This window comes from Apteryx mantelli, chromosome 2, assembly GCF_036417845.1.
Source record: "Apteryx mantelli isolate bAptMan1 chromosome 2, bAptMan1.hap1, whole genome shotgun sequence".
Classification (NCBI taxonomy): Eukaryota; Metazoa; Chordata; class Aves; order Apterygiformes; family Apterygidae; genus Apteryx; species Apteryx mantelli.
This window is the reverse complement of record NC_089979.1, coordinates 125,542,819-125,565,793: the sequence shown is the minus strand read 5'-3', so window position 1 is coordinate 125,565,793 and position 22,975 is coordinate 125,542,819. Positions and strand designations below refer to the sequence as shown.

The window sequence follows — 22,975 nt, the reverse complement described above, 5'->3', positions numbered from 1 at the left end:
AAGTACAATTAATAGCTTTTCCACTTCTGCTTCTTCCACATTACTCCTCACCACACTGGTGGTTTAACTGTTTACTCACTTATCCTTTCCACTCACTTCATTTTACACATCTTTGGAATTATTGGATACAAATGAGCTAGTGCATTCAGAATTTGCTTACGAAAATGGCATTTCAATAAAATGGACTAAAGAATGGTTAAATATACCACATCCTCTTGTAATTCAAATACCAGAAAGGTTTGAATCACATTCCTATATTTAGAACACTAAAGGAGATGATTTTGCTGTTAATGTGGGGGGGGGGGGGACAAAAACCCACTTTGCTCACAATATCATTTCATCCTGTTAAAATTATTGTCATGCACTCCCTGTGCCTACATCCCTGATGATGCTGCATGGACACTCGACAGCCTAATAACAATTAAAAAATATATATTGCAAAGATCCATTTAAAGCAAATGAAAGAAGGCAGTAATTTCAGTTGTGACTCAGTACGAAGCAGACTCCACTTCCTTAATTTTCTAAGCACCCCTCATAAATTTGGATGGCAGTAATTTATATTAGTAGGGATAGTCTGATGCTGGACTTCAAGTCTTAACAGTAAGTAAAGGTCATCTGTAAAATCAGCTTGAAACCATGCTTATTTTCCTTTTGCTTTCAGCTTAGAAATTGGAACCACGGAATCAACTTTATGACACTGTTATCTTTGGTAAAATATCATATTTTGGAGCTGAGAGCTGCTATATAAATTCAATTACAGATGTGGTCTAGATGAAGTATATTGCTACAAGGTATGCTGGTATGTACAAAATAAATGCAGAAAATTAAAATAAATGGGATGAGGTCCCCTAGATAAATATCACCTCAGTAAAATAGTTTATCTTAACAGAACAGAAAATTATACCTGAGATCACAGTGTGGGGAAATGAAAGAGACTGATAGGTCAGACATTTCTGATAAAATTGATCAAGCAAGATACAGATTTCTGAGTGAAGTCTATTTAGCAATTTCCCTTGAATTTGCTGCTGCTGTCACCATAGAGGGAATACACATGTTGAACATGATGTTAAAACAGAATACCATTTCTGTAATTGGACTGTCATTATTCCTCACCGTGATACCAGTTCATATGGGGACTTTGTGGAAATTTCATTTTTATGTATTAAATGTGTCTATTAGTCTGGCAACTTAATGCATAGATGGTAAGTTCAGTAAGGCAAAAGTCCCTGTCCTGGTAAAGTTCTAAATATTCTGATACTCCATAAAAATCAATCTATGACTCGAGTTTTACAACCTTTCTTTCTAGAGACCATTTTCATGGACAAAGAATTATAAAGTTACAAATTACTATTTTTAGATGACTAAATAATAGGAAACCATAAGGTGAGATTATTCAAGCCAAATCGATGCAACTCTGCTAAAAACAGTAAAGCTGTGTAAGAGTCACTGAAAAAATAAGCTGAAGACAACAGAGGTACAGAGAAACAGATGCAGCCATGACCTGTCCTGCAGAATCTTGTGTTACTGATGATGAATGGAAGGAATGAACTGAACTTGATACTCAGAACAAACAGAAGTCTATTGGGTCAGTGGCTGGGAACTACATATTTGTTACTCCAGTGATTTGGAAAACACAGAAAAAATACAGTGCTGACAGGATTTTTAAGGGTCATATTTTTAACAAAGTTTCATACAAATGCATAGTAGCTTAAAGTTAATGAAGTAATTTGGTCTACTTGTTCATGTTGAAAGACTTCTTGTTACAAATGCAAACCTCATCCATTTTCTTTATCAAAAGGAGCACTTGCAGCAGAGTACTACCTGATTTTTTCTTCCAGAATAAGTGTCCTTAGTCAGAAGTCAGTCTCTGGTATTTAGAGCATTAGGATGAGTCCTGCTTCATGCTTAAGAAGTACTGTATATTAATGAAGTAATATTTATCTTAGGTAACTGCAAGAGTTTTATAGAGAATCTAAAATATTATCCTTATATGATACTATGCTTTCATGGCAAACTAATTGTGCAGTTTACATTTTTAAATAGAATTTCTGAATATTATTTATTTACTCCAAAAAAGTGCAGTAGTGAAATCCCTCACCTTGTTCTAAAGGCATGCCTGACCATCTGCTAGTTAGAAATGTGGGTGGGGTACAGTACTTGTTGACTAGCAAAACGGTTTTGCAATTGAGTTACATCTTCTGGCTCCACACTGTTGAGGGATGCCAAACAGAGAAAGTACCCAGTTTTGTTCCCGTACACTGCTGCCCACAGAACAGCAGGGTGGTGGGAGTATATACAGTCTGTCTAATTCAGTTGACAACTGAGCATAAATTGTCACCGTCTGGTTAAGGCCAGAAAGAATGAGTAGAACTAAACCTTGAATTTTATTCCATAAAAATCCTACAAAATCAGTCTTCGCAACAAGTACAGAAAAGTAACTTAAGGGGGTAGTGTTGGTATGACTGCTTTTTGGTTTATTTGTAAAGGCAGGTTTCATCCTTTAGTGCTTAGATTAAAAGATCTAGATTGGGTGAAATAAACCAGTGGTGCTGATTAAATTTCTAGCTAACAGATGTCCACATCATAAAAAGCATTCAGTATAAAAGTAAAATATATAAAGGAAGAAACTCTAAGAGCTGATAAATAATTTCCATTGCTCCAGGGTTGATCATACTGCTGAGAAGCAGCAATGCAGATGTTATATTTTATGACATCTACAGTCTTGGATATTAAAAGAGGCACCAGCTATATCTGGGGGAGGGGGATTTGTTTTGTAAATAGTCATTCAGTTCTTTCAGTTAATGTATTCAAGATTATCACTGCAGTTTTCTTCTAAGTTTACAAATCACTGCTCATTTCCAAATTACATATTCAAGCTGAAAAAGCTTACATCAGCAGCATTACATTAACTATAGGAGGGCCCTTCACTGAACAAACGTCCATAGCAAAAGCAAGGCTAAATTCTAAGTGAAAGACACAGAAATATATTCCCAGCATTATTCTGCAAATGCTCAGTATCCTTGAACAGACTGTTTTAAGCATTTCTCAGAAAGCAGCTCTTGCTCATCATATCAGCATTGCTTTTTTATTTAATAACAAATAGTCTTCTATGCCAAGAGCCTTAAAATGGTCTTGAGCTTGAATAAGCCACTGATTAATCCAAAGTTTCTGTCTTTTCTTCTGAACTAATTTTGTAAAATTAAAGGGCTATTTTTAACAGAGAAAGTAACTTTCCCTACTACTCCACTTTTTTTTTTTTTTTTTTAAATCAGGATAAAAATCAAACCTTGTCAATATGTGTGCTACTTGTAAAACAGTACTATGTTACTAAATCATCTCTAAATGGCCTTGGAGACATTTGTGCAATTGAGCTTTCATTTATAATTTTGCTCATTGATGCTATTTTGTCATGATATTTAAGAATACTTTAAACTGGGATTTACAAGCAGTCTGTCCAAATTTGGATTCCGCTAAATTAGTACTATCACACTCCTGTATGAAAGATCATTATCCTAACAGGATTAGTTCATGTTCACATTAGTTATCAGCGGATGAATGTTCTATATATGATGGAAGATGTCCTGCATCTTGGTGGGGCAAAAGGGAAGGTCAGGAAACAAAGTTTTAAAAAACAGCATTAATTTTCTAGAGCTTCTAAAGCTTATAGAAATGTTGCCAATGCTATCTGGTTGACTCCACATGGGACACAATCAGTGAATATTTCCCATACAGCAGAGTGCTTCAATAAAGCTCTTTTGAGTTTTATTGGTATAGTATTCACTGGTCAATCCAAGTGCTTACAGGCGTAAGAACAGGCTGGTGTATGCCATCCTACAATATCTTCAAATGGGACATGATTTCATTAGACAGTTATGGATTAAATAACACAGGAGTGATTTTCTAAACTAATTTCCAGAAGAGTTAGCTCTATTGAAAGTAAAGAAGTAAGAAGCAAACACAACTGAACAAGATTTTAACAAATGACAGATAGTTATTGCTTTATATGTTTTTCATTTCTCAGATTAATTATTTACAGCTTGATGGAGATTTCTGCAGTTGGTGGTGGTTCTACAAATAGTCATGCATAGAAACCGTATCTGGTTCAGGAAGCTAGCTTAGCTGAAAATAGTTGGAGACTAGAATATCAAATATGCTTATCCCTTCCTTCCCTCCTTCTCTTTAGACAGCCACTTACTGCCACTTTTAGAGACAGTAGGAGAGATTGCCTTTCGGTCTGTTCCAGGATAATCATTCTTGTGTGTGTGCAAACACATGTGTGTGTGTACACATGCACATGTGTTTAACACGTACATGATTTCATTTTTTCATATGTTTCCATCACATCCAGAGTAAAATCATCAACTTCCACCAAAAAAATTAAGATAGCTGAGACTTTCCATGTATATTACACCATAGTGCGCAGTTATTAAAATGCACAGAACTTCATAAACTTATATTTGGAGTAGGAAACGTATTATTCAATGAGCACACATGGAAAAACAATTTTGAGGAAGGCTGAGAGTTTATGGTAGATTCTTATGGACAAGTGTGTCATATACTGATAATTTCTTTTGTCCCTGAATAAGAAAGGACTCTTTGCTGTTTCTATTAAATTTGGCTATGTAGGCACCTTTATTAAAATACTTATAAAATAATAATGGTTTACAGTGGATAGCATTTTTAGGTGACATTAGTTGCTCGCTGAACTCATCACAGCAAAGTAGAGGAAGGGATCTACACAATCTTTGCACACACATTCTGCCCACAAAGTTTCCTTCCACTCATATTATTTAACCTTTGCATTCTTGGGCCTCCCATTCTGTTCAGCACCATACGTTACAGAAATATACCATCACCTGATCTCTGATGTTGCACTAATTCCTTTCTAAGAATAAGGTCAAATTCAAGATACAGTTCTGATATCAAAACTTTTCATCTGGGACTGGGCTAAGCTACTGGAACAGTCTGCCTCATGATCACCTAAAACTGCCACAATTCACCATAAAAAAAAGACACAGCCATTGTTAGACATTAATCTTATGTGAGAAAGATGAAGCTTTCAGAAAAACTGACCTAGAAATCAGTAACTCACAGGAAAGACAGCAGTGACCAAGAACATCAGCATTTTCATAGAAACCTGCGATACTCACTGCTTTAGATTAGCCCTTTCAACAAAATCATACAGAACCCAAACCCTGAATCCTGGTGACAAGAGAGAAAATAATCATTCGGGGACATGTTTCACCATTTTGGGAATCATTAATGGTGCAACGGAAGACTCTCACAGAGCTGTGCTTTAGTTTAGTAATGGAATTTAAATAGTTTTAAGATTTATGCTGACTCTCAGCACAGACAAATTTTACCATCACGTGAAATTCTGTCACCATCATCACCCACAAGTGTCACAGACCAAACGTTAACACAAGAGTCTAAACAGATATTCCAGAGATCTCTTTCCAGGCAAAATTCTATGTATTTTTAAGTCTGACAAGTTTGGGGTAGCAAAGTCCTAGGCAACAGTAAATAAGCAGCATCTAGTGATTCCAAAAAGAAAGGGAATGTGGACGCCATTTTAGTTTTTATTTGTTACAGCTTAAATTTTGGCTTGACTCTCAGCATAACTTCTATGTTGCTTTGTCTTACCAGTACACTAGCAATCTGTAGAGAAGGTGGGACCTACTTATATTTTCTGTGTTCAAAAAGCACACTGGAGATGAAGGGAACAACACTTCCAGTCTTGAATCATATAAGCAGAAAGAGTTAACTGAGAAACAGTTAACTGTTTTCTCTCTTCTATTATAAAATCATAGAACAATTAAGGTTGGAGGTCTCTAGTTCAACCCCTGCTCAAAGCAGGGTCAGCTATGAGATCAGACCAGATTGCCAGGGATTTATCTAGTCAGGTCTTGAAAACCTGCAGAGGTGGAGATTGCTCAAGTTTTCTGGGCAGCCTGTTTCTAAACTTGACTGTCCTAATGGTGAAAAATTTTTTCCTTATATCAAGTCAGAACCTCCCTTGTTTCAATGAATGTCCATCTTCTATTCAGAACCAGGTCTAGACCACCAAATTCAGACCAAAGACTGAGAAAGATCAAGGGTATGCTTGTGTTAGAGCACCTTTTCTAAGCTTATATGAACCAAATGGCCCATTTCCACTCACATGATAGACCCTGCATTTTACTAAATTGCTATAGGATACTTTGTGGATGGTTGGAGAGCGTTGTTTAAAACAAAACAAAATAAAACCCTACTCTTTAATCAGTTCTCTGTTTGAATCACAGAATGAAAAAATATTTTAAAAGTGGGAAAAAAATACATCTTCTCACCATCAGCATCACCCCAAAGCAGAAAATAAGAAAAACAGAAAAGCAGTTGCTGCTTGTCACATATTTTTTCTCTAGATAGTTTGCTGCAAGTTACAAATACCCATTTGGTATTATAGCTTCATAATTACTACTAAAAGCAATGAAAGAGGAGGAACAGGAGCCACAAAACTGACAGTTTGAATGAAGAGGTTCTGCGAACATTGCTGAAAGCTCTTTGCATTTTTAATCTACAAAAAGAATTCACCACAAGCCTTTTGGGGATATTCTGTCTATCCCTTGAGAGATGAAGCTAGAACAGGATTTTCCACAACTGGTTAGAAACGTAGCTTTCACAGTTTTCTGTTTTGAAATGTATTGCCAAAGATTTTTATAATGTAATTTATTACATAGTCTACTAACTTGTATTTATCTTTCTCATTACAAATTATGTTAAATATTTCTTTTTGTAAAAAATTATATATAAAACTTCTTCTTCACAAAACAAACCCTTTCAAACACCCTCTGCAGCCTATAAAAAAAAAAAAATCATTTCCAGTGATTTTTAAAATGTATGGGGGCAGGGAAGGAGTTTATTATCTTTAGTTTGCAATTTTACAGTGTAATAAATCCTCTTGCCATGAGGTAGGGAATGTAATTTTATAATGGTTAAAGTTAGCTGAGGGAGGTAACTTTCCCATATATAATAGCTCCCATCAGTGTAATCTCCTGCACAGAAAGTTCCTCTCCGTTCATACAATTTAGTCTGTGAAAAGCAAAAAAATCACCTGAGGTCAATAAGTAACAGGCCACTAATGACTGTAGGATATATATGGACTATCTGACAATACCTCCTTTAATTTTTACTAAAATTTTTTTAAAAAGCCTGTTTTGATATGGAAAGAAACTTAACACCACAAACGGTAATAAAGCTGAGTAATCTGTCACAAAACGAAATGTTAATGAGCACTGAGAAACATGTAAGAAACAAGAACCCAGTAATAACAGATTAATAACTGACGCCACTGTTATTTCCTCATAGCTACACTGCCATTGATCAACAATTTAGAGAAATCACAAACTTACTGGATTCTTTCAGCACATATTCAGTGTCTGCCTATCAGAAACAGAAGCAGATGTTGTGCACTCCAGCTTTTGTTTTTTTATTTCACAGTTTTGGAAATAAAGATACAGACATTGAGTTAACGTTTAACAAGTAATTTGTGTTTCCTTCAATTTACAAAACATTAAGCTGATATTATACATTATTGCTTACAGATGCCACATACATCAACTGGAAAATAATTTATGAGTTTTAACAATGTAATTAGACAGTCTTCTAGAATATATGAAAAATGCCTGCAATTCACTTCTAATACACCCATGTCACATGCTCGTACAAATTAACTGATATTAAAAAAAAAAGTTTATTCTATTATTCTTTACTTTTATTAATTAAAAAAGAGAGAACTTCATACCTGAATTACTGAATACCCATCCATGGCTTAAGTAGGTTCCGCGCACAAGGTACTTTTTCTAATCCATAAGTGCAAGGAGTCATCCCTACAGACTTGTTTCCCCAGCAGAATGTAGAGCACATAATAAGCTAGGAAGGCCAAAATAGCCTCATATGCATTAAGTTGTTTAAGTTGTAATTTAAAAAAATATTGTAAACTCAAACAAGAAGTAGTTCTGCTTTTCTGCCACTCCCAGTCACTTTTTCCCACTCCTGCCTATTCTGTAGTGCCAGCACAAGTATTTCTACAGCTGCATGAGTCAGATGAAAGACCTGATTCACCTGAAAAATAACCCAAATTATTTTTCAGCTGGAGCAGTTCTCTAATCTAGTTCAACATCAAGTGTTTATACAAATTCTTGTGTTGGCCCAAGAGTGGCATGGCTGGCTCTCCCCCTCCCCCAGTTATTTTTCCACTTTGATCATTTCACTGACACATTTGATATCATGGTGTTAAAAACAAGTGGTACCGGCACAAAGTGGGGAGGTTTCTCTAGGAAACAGAGATACTAAGTAACTGCCAAAAGGCTGGCCTTTTAGACATAAAAGCAGCCTCCACTGAAAGTCAACTTTCAATTTTACTCTTAGTCCAAAATGTTCAACTGAAATTTTTTTTTAATCTTTTGCTAGGTAAGCAAGAACCATTCAGTCAATCAAAATATAACTAAACTAAGGAAATAAAAGCCTCAGGATATCTCTTCTCAGTGCCTTTTTTTCTGAATAGAAAACCTATACAAAAAGCTGCTGAAAAGACTGCAGAAAAATTTTATTGCGAGCACTTCTGTGCTCAAAAGACTTGTGAGGTACATTCAACTACCATGTGTCTTCCCATGTCCTCCCATCCTTGAACTCTGTACTTTTACTTCAAGTGTGCACATCTCTTGCAGTTAGAAAAGATTCGTGTATTTATCTAACAGACATTTCTCATTTGTGGCACTTTTATATTTTCCCTGCTTTTGCACACGTTAATCTTTAGCGCTAGTGAAAACAAGTACATTCTGAATTTCATGGAGCAATATAAAGTAAACACATAATTGCATAAGTACCTTTTCAAAAAAGTAGCTTTAAAACTGATGGATAAACTTCACTGGTGTTCACCAAGCCTTCTATCCAAGATACATCAATATCTGAATGTTCTCATGCTTGAATACATGGAAAAAAGAATATGCTCCAAAAATTCGCAGATACGTCAATTGTATGTTTGCCAGAATACTACTGGACAATTTCAACGTCTTCTGCTTAAGTATCAGTTCTAGCAGGTGGAACAAAATAGCTGCCAAGAATTCTCATAACGTACAGGGTTGTATGTACTTGAAAGGATGGCAGACATCAACATGACAACCTCGTTTAAATATGGTTATGCCAGAAACAGTGTTGCTAGCTGGATAAACCAGTCTATGCTTAATTTGGCAATGTAGAATACAGAAGTAAACTGAGCAAACAGGACGGTATCTGCCTCATGTTATCTAAACTGAACTAACTTCTCTACAAATACAAATATTCTCACTGTTTTATATATATTTGTATAGATATGCATATATAAATATGTATATATACATATATAGATAGATATGCATATATATACATGGTGCTACTGAAAGATATGTTTGGGGCCTCTAAAGTCAGTGAATAAAACTACTTCACATTTCCAGGTTTTTTCTTTTTAAAAAACTTGTTTCAAGAACAATTTAATGAGCCTTGAGGGTTCTATCAGAAAAGGTGATGTTTATAATAAGCTTTTTTTGTTTCTAATATCTCACTGTTACTGAGAATGCCATCAAGTATCACATTTCACATTGTAAGGAAAACGCAATAATTATCTAATTAAGCTAAAAATCAAATGTGCATAGCTGTTTCAACTGCTTTTACTCTTCTGAATTCAAGACTATCACATTCATCTCTGAGTAATTTTAAGGACAAATCAAAGTATCATCAATACCTAGTTTAGTGGTCCAGTATTACATACAGAGCCTCTGGGAAACAAAAAGCAGAAAAACATATTAAAGTTCTAATTTACACCTATTATTTCTTCAGACACATCATGGAACAAAGTCTAAAACAACAATAGAGTATAAGCCAGATTCTGAAACTTACAAAATAAACTTTCCCTTCAATGTGATTTTTGATCAACATTATTTAAGGCAAACATCACTGCATGGTCCACACATCTAGTATTCTTATACCAAAAAAAAAAAAAAAAAAAAAAAGCCCTAGCAGACTGTCAAGCTGTCAATTTTTAAAGAAATGCTGAAGATAAATTATATCTGTTAGGTTGTAGCAAGATGCTATCCTTGTACATAAAAATTGAAGCATTCATATTCTAAAAGGTATTCCTAATATGCATCTGACAGGCACTTTTAAGAATTGATTCCTTTTAACCAGAACTGTTTTCCAGTGAATTACAACTGCAATTTCCTATAAAATGTTTTGAGGATTTGCCTTAAATCTGTAACTGTATAAACAGCTTGACAAAAGAAAAAAGCTTTTTCCTTTAATCTATGGAACAGAAATCTGAACATTTAAAAAAATGATAAAAGATTTTGCTTACTGAGTTATATGTCCTTCAAAATAAACTTAATTCAGTGCCTTTGTGCAAACAACCAAGCTCCTCAAGAAATATCATGAATATTTAAAATTCACAGGGAGATGTGGAAAAATAATTTTGTGTAAGATGACCACAAGCAGTAGCAAATCCAATTCTTTAATAACTCTAAAATAACCCTAAATCTCAAACTAAGATTCATATAAGGTGCTAATTTCACCTAACTTTAAACTTCTATAAATTAGATCTAAGCTAAGCTATTGCTCCAGCTCCCTCTATAGCAAATGGAGAGATGCACATCAAGAAGGCGATTCACCTCATCCTAGAATAGCTGTTTAAGATAGATGGGATGAAATTTCCTACCAAAGCGCCTATTTTTTTCCATCACATTCTGTAGCCATCCAGCTGCTTTGCTTGAATAAGATGTCTAATTTTTGAATGGCTGCATTTAAGCAAGATGAATCGCAACCACGCAAGGGACTTCTTTCTCACTGGATTAGATGACTTTGCAAGAATTTGGATTTGCTGGAACCTAATATACAAGATAATTAATTAATAACTTTTTTATGTTTAGCAAGCATGGTCAGTTTAGATTAAAAAGTAAAAGAGGAAGAAAGCAGACAGCTGAAGATTTTACCAGAATATGACGGTAACTTTATTGTCTTCTTTTACACAGAACTTAAAATTCCCAAATCTAAATAAAGTCTGTTGATCCAGATACCTGCAAAGACCCCCAAGAAAGGCAGCAGATTAAATATGAGCACACAGTCATAACATAAATACGATTTTTTTTTAATGTAGACATACCTTGTTAGATATTTTAATATAAAGCAATAAATAATTAATTGTTTGATGGCTCAGTTACAAACATCAGCAGAAAAGGTAAGCCTACTTGGGAAATTGGGCGAAGACTAAGAAGAAGGAACAAGGAGGTTTGAGACATATTCTATTCAATTCACTCTCTGACTGCAGTAATTGGCACCCCCGAGATTAAAAAAAAAGATATTAAATATCTTAATAGTTTTCTTCTCTTTCCAGGAATAAACTAAGGCCTTTATCAACTCTTCAGATAGAAAGGAGAAAGAAAACATTGTACATGCAAACCTGTAAATAGTAATCAACAAAACCAATCAAAGTCTACTGGCTGTTCTGCTTTTCAGATGACTCGAACAGAATTCAATACTCAGCTTTGCTTAAATATCCACTAGATGACAGAATTTCTCAGGACATCATATCTCCAGAACATCTTTTCCTATTGTCCTCCCTGATACAAGCCATCTGGCCCAGGCTGTTCTTTTTCTGTCTTCCACACTGCCCCAGAACCATGCAGGGTAGAGAAAATACAAATAGACAGAAATAACACCTGTGTGGAAGAACAAGATTTCCCACTGACCTTCTCAAGAACCGCTTGTTATTTAGCAGGTATCAGTGCCCCTTTCCAGCATTTGTAACCCAGATGTGCATCCTAGTTATTATTCTATTTATTTTTCTCTCTTCTAATATTCTTTCTATTCTAGTTATCCTAGAAGAATACTGCAATCATTCAGTCTCCCACTATTGTTAGTCTTCTTGATTGGCTGTTCTTTCAGTCAGATGCTTGGCATACCTCATGCTGTCTCCAGCAATTCTGATGTGACAGCTGGCCTATCTTGAAGTAGACAGCAAAACTACCACTGCACAAAAAAGGAAGGGATGAAAAGAGGAGAGCAGACCATTAAAAATCCAGAATTAATATTTCTCTAATGAGACATGGCCAGTTACTGCTCTGGTGCTTACTCTAAAAATGTCTCCATAGATTGCAAGAACTCCATTCAATTATAGAGTGGCGTGTGCTTTCACTTATTCTAGCATTAAATAGTTATTGTAACCACAAAATCATCATCCTATGCAAAAACTCAGCTGGAAAAAAAAATCCAGGAAACAGTATAAAAGAAAGAGAACAAACTAAAGAAAGACTTAAGTCAGTTTGAGTGATCCTTGATAGAGCTTAGAAATCTGGCTACTATGAAAACGTAAGCAACTGAACAAAAGCTACACCAGAAACTAAACCCCAAGACCCACATGAACACAAGAAATAGCTTTAACTGACCACCAATGATACAGCAAACACAGTATTATGAAAACATCAAAGAAAGCAAGATGACATATAATGGCACTAGAAACTGAAAAAGCATATCATACACGGAGCAACAAAGCAAAGCAGAAAAAGAAATAGTAAAACTGCCATGATACCAATACAGGTGACATCTAAATAGGAGAGAATGGGGGGGAGGAGGAAACACCAGAAGTATTCCAAGTACTGCAGTTCAAATGTCAGAGTAGCTCATCTCAATGTATCACAGAATCACAGAATTGCTGAGGTTGGAAGGGACCTCTGGAGATCATCTAGTCCAACCCCCCTGCTCCACCAGGGTCACCTAGAGCACATTGCACAGGACTGCATCCAGGCGCGTTCTGAATATCTCCAGAGAAGGAGACTCCACAACCTCTCTGGGCAACCTCTTCCAGTGCTCTGTCACCCTCACTGTGAAAAAGTATTTCCTCATGTTCAGATGGAATTGTCTGTGTTTCAGTTTGTGCCCGTTGCCTTGCATCCTGTCACTGGGCACCACTGGAAAGAGTCTGGTCCCATCCTCTTGACACCCTCCCTTCAGATACTTGTACACATTGATAAGATCTCCTCTCAGCCTTCTCTTCTCCAGGCTAAACAGGCCCAGCTCTCTCAGCCTTTCCTCATAAGAGAGATGCTCCAGTCCCCTAATCATCTTTGTAGCCCTTCGCTGGACTTGCTCCAGTAGTGCCACATCCCTCTTGTACTGGGGAGCCCAGAACTGGACACAGTACTCCAGATGGGGCCTCACCAGGGCTGAGTAGAGGGGGAGAATCACCTCCCTCGACCTGCTGGCAACACTCTGTAGCTCATTTGACATTATTTAGAAGGAAAAAAAAAAAAAAGAGAGTGGAAGAGATAATTCTAGCAAACAAATACCACCAACATTGGACTAAAAGACATTTACAACCTCATAAATCGCTTCAGTGAGATTACTAATTTTATTGTAATAAAAAGTGTTCATTCATTATATTTCTTGTCTGCTTCCAAAGGGATTACAAATTAGAAGTCTTAAGTCACTTAAATAAAGGATTCTGCCACCCCTGAAATAACTGTTATGCAAGTTCTACAGAAAGAATTATTTCTGAGAAGTACATTGTTGATTTTATGTTATCTTCATAGATTAGTACATTTTTCTTTCAGATGGCAGATTAAATTCATCATGGAGTCCGTAAGAATTCTTACATACTACACTCTTACTTTATGTATTTTTTCAAGTATTAAAGTAACTCTTTAGAAGCTAGATCAACACGACTCACCTGTTAGAAAAAGAAGTACAGAAACTAACCTCTGTGTTTTCACACTCGCATCAAGAAAACCTGTTCTATGACTCTGTAAGTTACTTGTAAACTATTTAGAGTAAAACTACTCTTCTCTTCCTAGGAACCAGAGAGAGAAAAAAAAAACCATCTGTATCAACTAGCCCATGTCACTTTCAATGTGGCTTTCTTTCAGTCCAAGATTTTTGTGTATTCTGTCCTGTCTAGTATTAAATATGTCTTATGGTGGGGACTTTATAATTTCCATTGAAATATTTTTCCAGAGATAAATACAGAGATCTTTATGTTTTCTAACTTTTGTTTCATAACATCCAGTCTTACTCCAATGTGCAATGCTAAGTAAGACCAGACGTGGTGTGAAATAGGTAACAAATGTCTCCTCCTATTTGAAATCTAGCCAACTTGTTATTTAGCCAAACTGTATAAAAGTTAAATTACTTGGTCCTCTTTTAACGAGTCAGTCTGTCAACTACTTTTAATGTTCTTCCTTGAAGTTCATCCAGTTTATCTTTTTAGTAGTGGTATGTCCATAATGAAACATAATGTTCTATGCAGAGCTGCACTGTTGCATACAGAGACACCATATTATCTGCCTGTCTTCAGCTATACTGTCTCTGAGGATTCCACATCAAACTGCATTAGACTTTTTGCTGACACGTCTTATTATAAACCTTTGCCTAAAGTACAACTGCACTATCAAAATTATGTTTCACTGCTATGCTTCATTCTCAGAGGGTATACCTGAATTAATCATCCTTTAGCAGATCCTCTTACAAAAATATTGTATCAATATACTGAAAGGATTATTCAACTTCTGTTACCTTTCTAGGCAAGCCAGCAAATCCTCACACTGAATAGTACTGTTGGATGACAGCATGTACTGTGGCTTATTTGGAAGGTAACATTATAGCTGAGTTCAGACTTTTTTCTCACTAAGAATAACCTAGGTCTCTACTCACTATCCATCACCAAATTTCCACAAACGTTTAAAGAACCTAAACCCTCAAACTTGGTTGAAATTGGTGAAATGGTTCAAAGGTTATTTCTGGAGAAGGAAATAACAAGAAAAACTGATAATCAGCATGATTATATAGTATCATAAAACAGGCTAAAAATTAAATACTTATGAAAGTACAACATACTCCCTCATCTTTAATTACCCTTCCCAACAGGAAAAGACTTTAAATAAGTGAAATATTATCATATCTGTCAGCAGAATGAACAATAACAGTAATAAAAAAAAAACACAGCTCATGAAATCCTGTCACAATATTGAATCGTGCAATGCTCTTACAAGATATGGCTACAAGTAGAAGCAGTGATCAATACTAAAAATGAAATTTGGGTAGCATAATACAGTCTATTGAGGCTGACTGTGTACTCAGTGGACACAAATTAAGATGAAGGAATATTTTCTCCTCTACTGCAGAAGAGATGGGGTACACAAGGAAAAATATTTCCTCTAATTACCAGGAAATAGAAAAGACAGTTTCTCAAAATCCCACAAAGAGAATAAAAGCTCATCTCTAATAGAAGAAAACCCAAACCTTACATAACATTGTTCTCCTTATTGGTTTTCTACCACTTTAGAAGTAAACAATGATGCTGTAGAAAGATCAAGTTAACACTCCAAACATCACAAGTCACTCTTAGCTGATTCTTTATGATACCTGAGGGGTCTGTTCTTTTTCAGGATTTCCCAATTGCTTTTCAGAGCAGTAAAGTTCTCAAGGAATTATGATAGGATTCTCTATTCCATCTCAACTTTAAAATTTATTTCATTTCCATAAGTTTTTCTAAAAATATCTGTATACATATACAATTACAGAAATAGTTATCATAACCATGACTCAGCTAACTTATACTTAGATCTCTCGGTCTACTGTTCATATGCCGCCTTCGTAAGCTAGAATTTTTTTTGTGAAGCAAAGAAATGGCAGGTATACATGAAAGAAAACATCATTCTCTATACCCACTTACGATTTGCCATCTTTTCTGGGAGGTCCTTCAAGACAGCTGGATAATAAAGACTTTGCCACCACTAATTTGGGGCAGATTGTTTTTGGTGACTTATGGGCTAGGAAAAGACTTCAGAAGTCATTATCAATCCCTTAAAGCAGTCAGTTGCTCAATTTTTAATGTATTAAATGTAAACACCTCCATTTAATACATTTTGTATTCCAAGTGTACACATTGCTGGACTTTTTAACTCAAGGACATAACCAATTAAAAGGAACTGAATCACTTTAATATTAGAATTATATATTAGTATGAAGCAGAATAAAAAATCATCACAATTACGAAGCATAGTTGTATAAGCCCCTCTAAACATAAAACATAATACCATTATTTCATAATGATGCAATTCTTAAACTGTGTTAGCAAACTGATTCATTACTTGTTCTTACTAATCAACCCTGAATACAAAAATGTTTAGTCTATATAGTGATATATTTTTCCGAGCACCTGAACCACTCTGCATAATGCCATATATCCAAATCTAAACAATATGCAGACTCCACTTATTTTGACATTTGTTATTTTGTTTCTGTACTGTGTTGTCTGCTCCAAGAAGGCTGGGTTGCATTTCAAACTACCTATAACTAAAATGCTTTCAATTCAGAAGAGAACAATTTCTGCCACTCTAAAATGACAATGGTGTCTGTCAGCTCTCTTTCCCCTTTTCTTTCTTTCCTGCAGAAACTAATATTGCTGCTCTTGCTAGATATGCATTCCTAACATTTTGATTAGTTTATAGCCCTTCACCTCTACTATAAATCATCAAAAAAATCTAGTTCAAGCCAGTTCATTGAATCCTTAGGCTCTGACTTCTGTTTCCTGGCTTGTGTGAAAGAACTCAGTCAGTTCACCTCATTCTTTCTGAATAGGTTTCCATATCAAAAAGCCCACTGTCATGAGCAGTACTAGCCAGGTACCTTGAAGAAGGTATCCACTGCTTTTAGCTCTTTGCAAAGCGTTTTTAACATTTATAAATGATCATGGCATTGGAAAGACTTTAAATGTTTTATCCTGTCATTTTACATATGACTCAAGTATACATTTTTAATACAAGGACATCAGTCCCCTATCCTTGGTTTCTCTTCTGATTGCAGACAGGCAATGATCACTGCTTTGCCTGTGGAGAAGAAGAGGAACTGGCAAGCAATGTCCTAAAAGACCACTTGCAGAGTGAGCGCAACAAGTAAGTGAAATTTCATCCCAACGCCTTCTTCTAAATAACTGGATAAAGAGGTAGAAAATGGCCCAAGTTCTAACTCTGATGTACTTGCGTGTATGAAGACAGGTTATGCTAATAATAACAAATGTGGTATAAGCAAACATAAAAAAAAGCAGTGCATTTAAATCTACAAGAAGCTTCCACATGTATTGTTCAAATAAGAATTTCCTATAAAAGGTGAAAAGTGGATCAGCTACATTTGGCACAGAATCTAACAGGAGAGAAAAGAAGAGAATGTAGCTAGGATGAGAAAATTACAACTCAGTGATCCTGAGGATCGCTGGGGCACAGTTTGGAACCCAACACATCTAAGATGGCTCTAAATTGTACCAGTAACTGTTGTTTATAAGAGCACAGTAACTTCCCATCAACAGCTTCTCTGCCCAGTTATAAGTGAACAAATCCATTCTATCACAGGAAATGGAAAAAGATGGTACCTGGACCTGGACATGATCCTGTGCAACATGCTCTAGGTGACCCTGCTTGAGCAAGGGGGTTGGACTAGATGATCTCCAGAAGTCCCTTCCAACCTCAGCCATTCTGTGATTCTGTGAGAAAGATATTGCAAGTGCTACAGCCAATGTAGTGATCTCAGGAGAAATTCAGAATGAAATCACTTCCAGTTTTACTCAGGCTATAATGCTGTGCCAGGTTTTTCTCCTGTAGTGACAGTATTTTGTAAATGAAAAGTTTTGATGAAAACAGAAAACAATATTAGACTATAGAATGCACACTGTGCAACATTTGTGGTATGTTTATCTGTCGTTCACCATAATTTTCTTTTTCTGTTCTGTATGTCAAATAAACTTTGCCTTTTTTTTTTTTTTTTACAGTAGCTAGAAGTGGCAATTTACAGTAATGGGAATAAGAGCAGCTGAAAGTCCCTAAAAGAAGAAAACCAACTTCTGACCTTCTGAAGGTTTGACACTAAGTATCGTGTCCAGCATAGTGAGTCTGAAGAGAAGGAACAGAAGCTGTATGTAAAACGATGTTGCAAAAAAGCTGAAACAAGTCAGTGCAGGAATGAGGAATGTTTGGATCTGCATGGCTCCAGTTGAAGTTACTGTAAATGTATTTCTTTAACAAAGCAACAATGAGGGTAAGCAAAGATTAACCAGTAGCTTTGCACAAGAACACAGAGATCCAGAGCTGTGACACAGATTAACAATTCCTTAATTCATATTTTTTGTTAGCATTTTAATCAGCGGAAATTCTCAACTTAAGTGGTAGCCATGAAAACCAGCCTACAACACATCAACTGCTATTGGATAAGGACTAGGTTTGTGCTTTCTACAATTGATATTTTTACCTAGATTACTTTTGCTCACTTTTGTTCACAGAATCACACAATGGTTGAGGTTGGAAGGGACCTCTGGAGATCATCTGATCTAACCCCCCTGCTCAAGCAGGGTCACCTGGGTTTTGAATATCTCCAGGGAAGGAGACTCCACAACCTCTCTGGGCAACCTCTTCCAGTGCTCAGTCACCCTCACAGTGAAGAAGTTCTTCCTCGTGTTCAGACGGAACTTCCTGTGTTTCAGTTTGTGCCCGTTGCCTCTCATCCTATCGCTGGGCACCACTGAGAAGAGTCTGGCCCCATCCTCTCTACAGATACTTATACACATAAGGCCCTCCCTTCAGATACTTATACACATTGATAAGATCCCCTCTCAGGCTTTTCTCCAGGCTAAACAGGCCCAGCTCTCTCAGCCTTTCCTCATAAGAGAGATGTTCCAGTCCCGTAATCATCTTCGTAGCCCTCCGCTGGACTCTCTGCAGTAGCTCCATGTCTCTCTTGTGTTGGGGAGCCCAGAACTGGACCCAGTACTCCAGATGTGGCCTCACCAGGGCTGAGTAGAGGGGGGAGGATTACCTCCTCGACCTGCTGGCAACGCTCTTCCTGATGCACCCCAGGATACCATTGGCCTTCTTGGCCAGAAGGGCACATTGCTGCCTCATGGTTAACTTGTCGTCCACCAGGACTCCCACAATACAGTGATCACAATACGGTGATCTCTAATAACAGGTATGGTTGTTATTTATACATCATGAAACACAAAAATCTTAATACTCTGTCCCGCTCACATTTACCTCTGTTTGAAATAATCTAACATGTATAATTACATGCACTGTTTCCATTTTGAGGTGAACCTTTTGGACAGGAAATGCTTTCTATTTCATTCTCTTGAGAGAACAAAATGCAAGCCTGTAGTAATCTTGAAGCTTAGGTAGCTGTATCAGTATTGCAGTTTAACATTTCAGCTTGCCCACAAATGGGATGCCAAAGGAAGCTTAGCTCATTTAGCAGACTGAATAATGTATCAACTAAGGCAAAATTTTAGAGTTGTCATTCATACATTTACTAAGCTTAAATTGCAAAAAAAATCTGTGTCATGCTTTCCCACCTTTGAAAATTTCAAACAACAGAAAATATTTTTCCAGTTCAATCATTAAAACCAAATGCCCACTGACCCAAAACAAATGCACCAATTTCAAATAGTTTTCAGAATGCAAGTTGCTCATATATATAATGTAACTGACCACTTAAGCCACTATTAAATCAAAAGCCATTAAAATCAATTTCTATTGTTTACATATATCCTTTTATAGCTTGAAAATGCTTTTTTTTAATCTTTAAAGGTAGATGAATAAGTTACTCCAGAACAGGAGATGTTTCATTTTTGCATCAACCTACTGTACAGTAACTATCCATGTACAAAAAGAAGGGGGTACTGCAGAACAGGCAGGGAAGCAACTACTGCAGAGTAGCTGTGCATAACTTGCACTTTGTACCTTACTGTACTGCAATTTGTCTGTCTGTTCTAAAAAAAAAAAATCATGAAGATGGAAGCCAGTGCATTTAAATGTTGTATTTTACTCTTACCAGGAATACAGAATGGTTCCAACAACTGATGCGAGTTTACTGTTTTCTTGCTTTTGCTTTGCGAGACCGAAGTCAGCTACAAAAAAGAAAGAAAGAAAAGATTTACATGTCAATAACTACCCTGACAATTAAATAACTGAAAATTAATGCCGGTTCACAACAGCTGAAAAGCACTCTTTTTTTTTTTTAAAAATCTTTTACACTTTGCAGTAACGCCTATCTGCCTATTTCCATATTAATCAATGACATATGTTTTAATCAGGCCTGCCAGATTTAAAAATATTATAAACACACATCTGGTGCTTTTAATCCAAACTATACGACCAATTGCAGATTTCTATTAATATTTCCCAATCAACTGCATGGCAATGGTAAGTATCTACAAGTAGTGATTTAATGCCCAAATTAATGAAAAAAAATAATTATTTGGCTTCATTTCAAATTATGATAAACAGCTGGGAAGCATGGACTTCTCAGAAATTTAGCTTGGAGGAGTATGGGAGATCTAATATCTGAAAAGTTCACATTAAAAGATTGCATTTGTTAAGTAATAATGGAGAATCTTACCTTATGACAAAAGCCGTAAGTTCAGATTATCATGAAATGATGTTAATATAACTGCTTTTGTGCAATTATCAAGCTACATCTTTCACATAATTAACTCACATACATCTTTACAGACCATATTTTTTTCATCTAACCTTCATGAAAGCAATTCCAAGTTCCATAGATCAATACTGTACTGCTGTCTCAATGCAACAATGCAGCTAAGACATCTTGCACTTTACTAAATCCAAAAGCAGAAAGCAAGAGAAAAATCATTGTGCTCAGTTAAAGGTCTGCTAATAAAATATTTCATTTTAATACTATTTTAGAAGTGGTAAGATTTGAGTGGTTTAAAATATTTCAAGGCTCCTGTTCTATGTGGATCTAGAGAGTATCCTAACTACTGCTAGACAAGTACAAGAGCACCCATGACAGAATTCTTATCCCAATTGTTTTTACAGTGAGATAGTAACAGACTGTACGAAGTTTAGTTCAAAACATTTCTACTCAAAGAAGCTGTGGATCAGAGGAAAACACAGGTAAGAAAAATTAGTTTCTGTTGGCTCTTGCTCAGTGGAGGCTCAAAGGTCTGAAAAGGAATAGATCTCTTATTCAGAAAAGGCTTTTGATAAGAAAGCCAAATCTAGATACCCTGGCCACAGATCATTTTTCTTTGAACAAAATGTTCAAAGGACTGTAGTCCTTCTTTGTAGTGTTGTACTGCTTTTATTGCTGTAGTGCTTGGAAAGCATAGGTAGAAAGAATGCTAAATTAACAGGATGTGTGAGAAGTCTCCCTTTTGCCCTTGAGTCAGGCACTCCTCAGGCAGTTCACCCCAGAGGATATTAATCACAATAGGACCAGAGATTTTTGCAATGTTGATACTTTCTTTAATTTGAGTGAATCATTGCAACTTCCCTCCTTTTGAACTCTTCACATAACTAACATTCTATGAAGAAAGAGTATTAAGAATCCATAAATTCAGTTCCTGGTGCTTGAAAGATTTAGGGATGGATGTCCCAATTCTGGAGGAAATTTTAACTTTAAAATTTTAACACCACATTAGTGCTTATTCATCTGGAAAAAAAAAGAAAGCATGGAAAAAAATCAGCAAGATGGACTAATTGCCTTCTCCTCCTTCACAGAATCACAGAATCGCTGAGGTTGGAAGGGACCTCTGGAGATCATCTAGTCCAACCCCCCTGCTCAAGCAGGGTCACCTAGAGCACGTTGCACAGGATCGCGTCCAGGCGGCTTTTGAATATCTCCAGAGAAGGAGACTCCACAACCTCTCTGGGCAACCTGGTCCAGCGCTCTGTCACCCTCACTGTGAAAAAGTATTTCCTCATGTTCAGACGGAATTGTCTGTGTTTCAGTTTGTGCCCGTTGCCTCACGTCCTGTCACTGGGCACCACTGAAAAAAGTCTGGCCCTATCCTCTCGACACCCTCCCTTCAGATACTTGTACACATTGATAAGATCTCCTCTCAGCCTTCTCTTCTCCAAGCTAAACAGGCCCAGCTCTCTCAGCCTTTCCTCATAAGAGAGATGCTCCAGTCCCCTAATCATCTTTGTAGCCCTTCGCTGGACTTGCTCCAGTAGTGCCACATCCCTCTTGTACTGGGGAGCCCAGAACTGGACGCAGAACTCCAGATGGGGCCTCACCAGGGCTGAGTAGAGGGGGAGAATCACCTCCCTCGACCTGCTGGCAACACTCTTCCTGATGCACCCCAGGATACCATTGGCCTTCTTGGCCACAAGGCCACATTGCTGCCTCATGCTTAACTTGGTGTCCACCAGCACTCCCAGGTCCTTCTCTGCAGAGCTGCTTTCCAGCAGGTCAACCCCCAACCTCTACTGGTGCAGGGGGTTATTCCTCCCTAGGTGCAGGACCCTGCACTTGCCTTTGTTGAACTTCATGAGGTTCCTCTCCGCCCACCTCTCCAGCCTGTCCAGGTCTCTCTGAATGGCAGCACAGCCCTCTGGGGTATCGGCCACTCCTCCCAGTTCTGTATCATCAGCAAACTTGCTGAGGGTGCACTCTGTCCCTTCATCCAGGTCATTGATGAAGAAGTTGAACAAGACTGGACCCAGTACTGACCCCTGGGGGACACCACTAGCTACAGGCCTCCAACTAGACTCTGCACCGCTGATCACAACCCTCTGAGCTCTGCCATTCAGCCAGTTCTCAATCCACCTCACTGTCCACTCATCTAACCCACACTTCCTGAGCTTGTCTATGAGGATGTTTGTGCCTAGCTGTGTTGTCTTTCCAGCAGATATCAGGGTGGTTGAAGTCCCCCATGAGAACCCGGGCCTGGGATCGTGAGGCTACTTCCAGCTGTCTGTAGAAGGCCTCATCCACTTCCTCTTCCTGATCAGGTGGCCTGTAGTAAACACCCACAACAGTGTCACCCATGCTAGCCTGCCCTTTAATCCTTACCCATAAGCTCTCAACTCGCTCTTCATCCACCCCTAGGCACAGCTCAATACTTTCCAGTTGCTCTCTCACATAAAGAGCAACTCCACCACCTCGCTTTCCTGGCCTGCCTTTCCTA

At 37.1% G+C, this 22,975-nt stretch overlaps 1 protein-coding gene across 1 annotated transcript in view; it reads right to left on the bottom strand.

Annotated features, from left to right (window-relative positions):
- The window catches only part of NEK10 (NIMA related kinase 10), a 99,935-nt gene that overhangs the window by 44,171 nt on the left and 32,789 nt on the right, over positions 1-22,975 (bottom strand). The window contains exon 22 of the mRNA XM_013950730.2: positions 19,873-19,948. Within this exon, the coding sequence (XP_013806184.2) occupies positions 19,873-19,948 (76 nt within the window). The remainder of the gene's footprint in view (positions 1-19,872; positions 19,949-22,975) is intronic.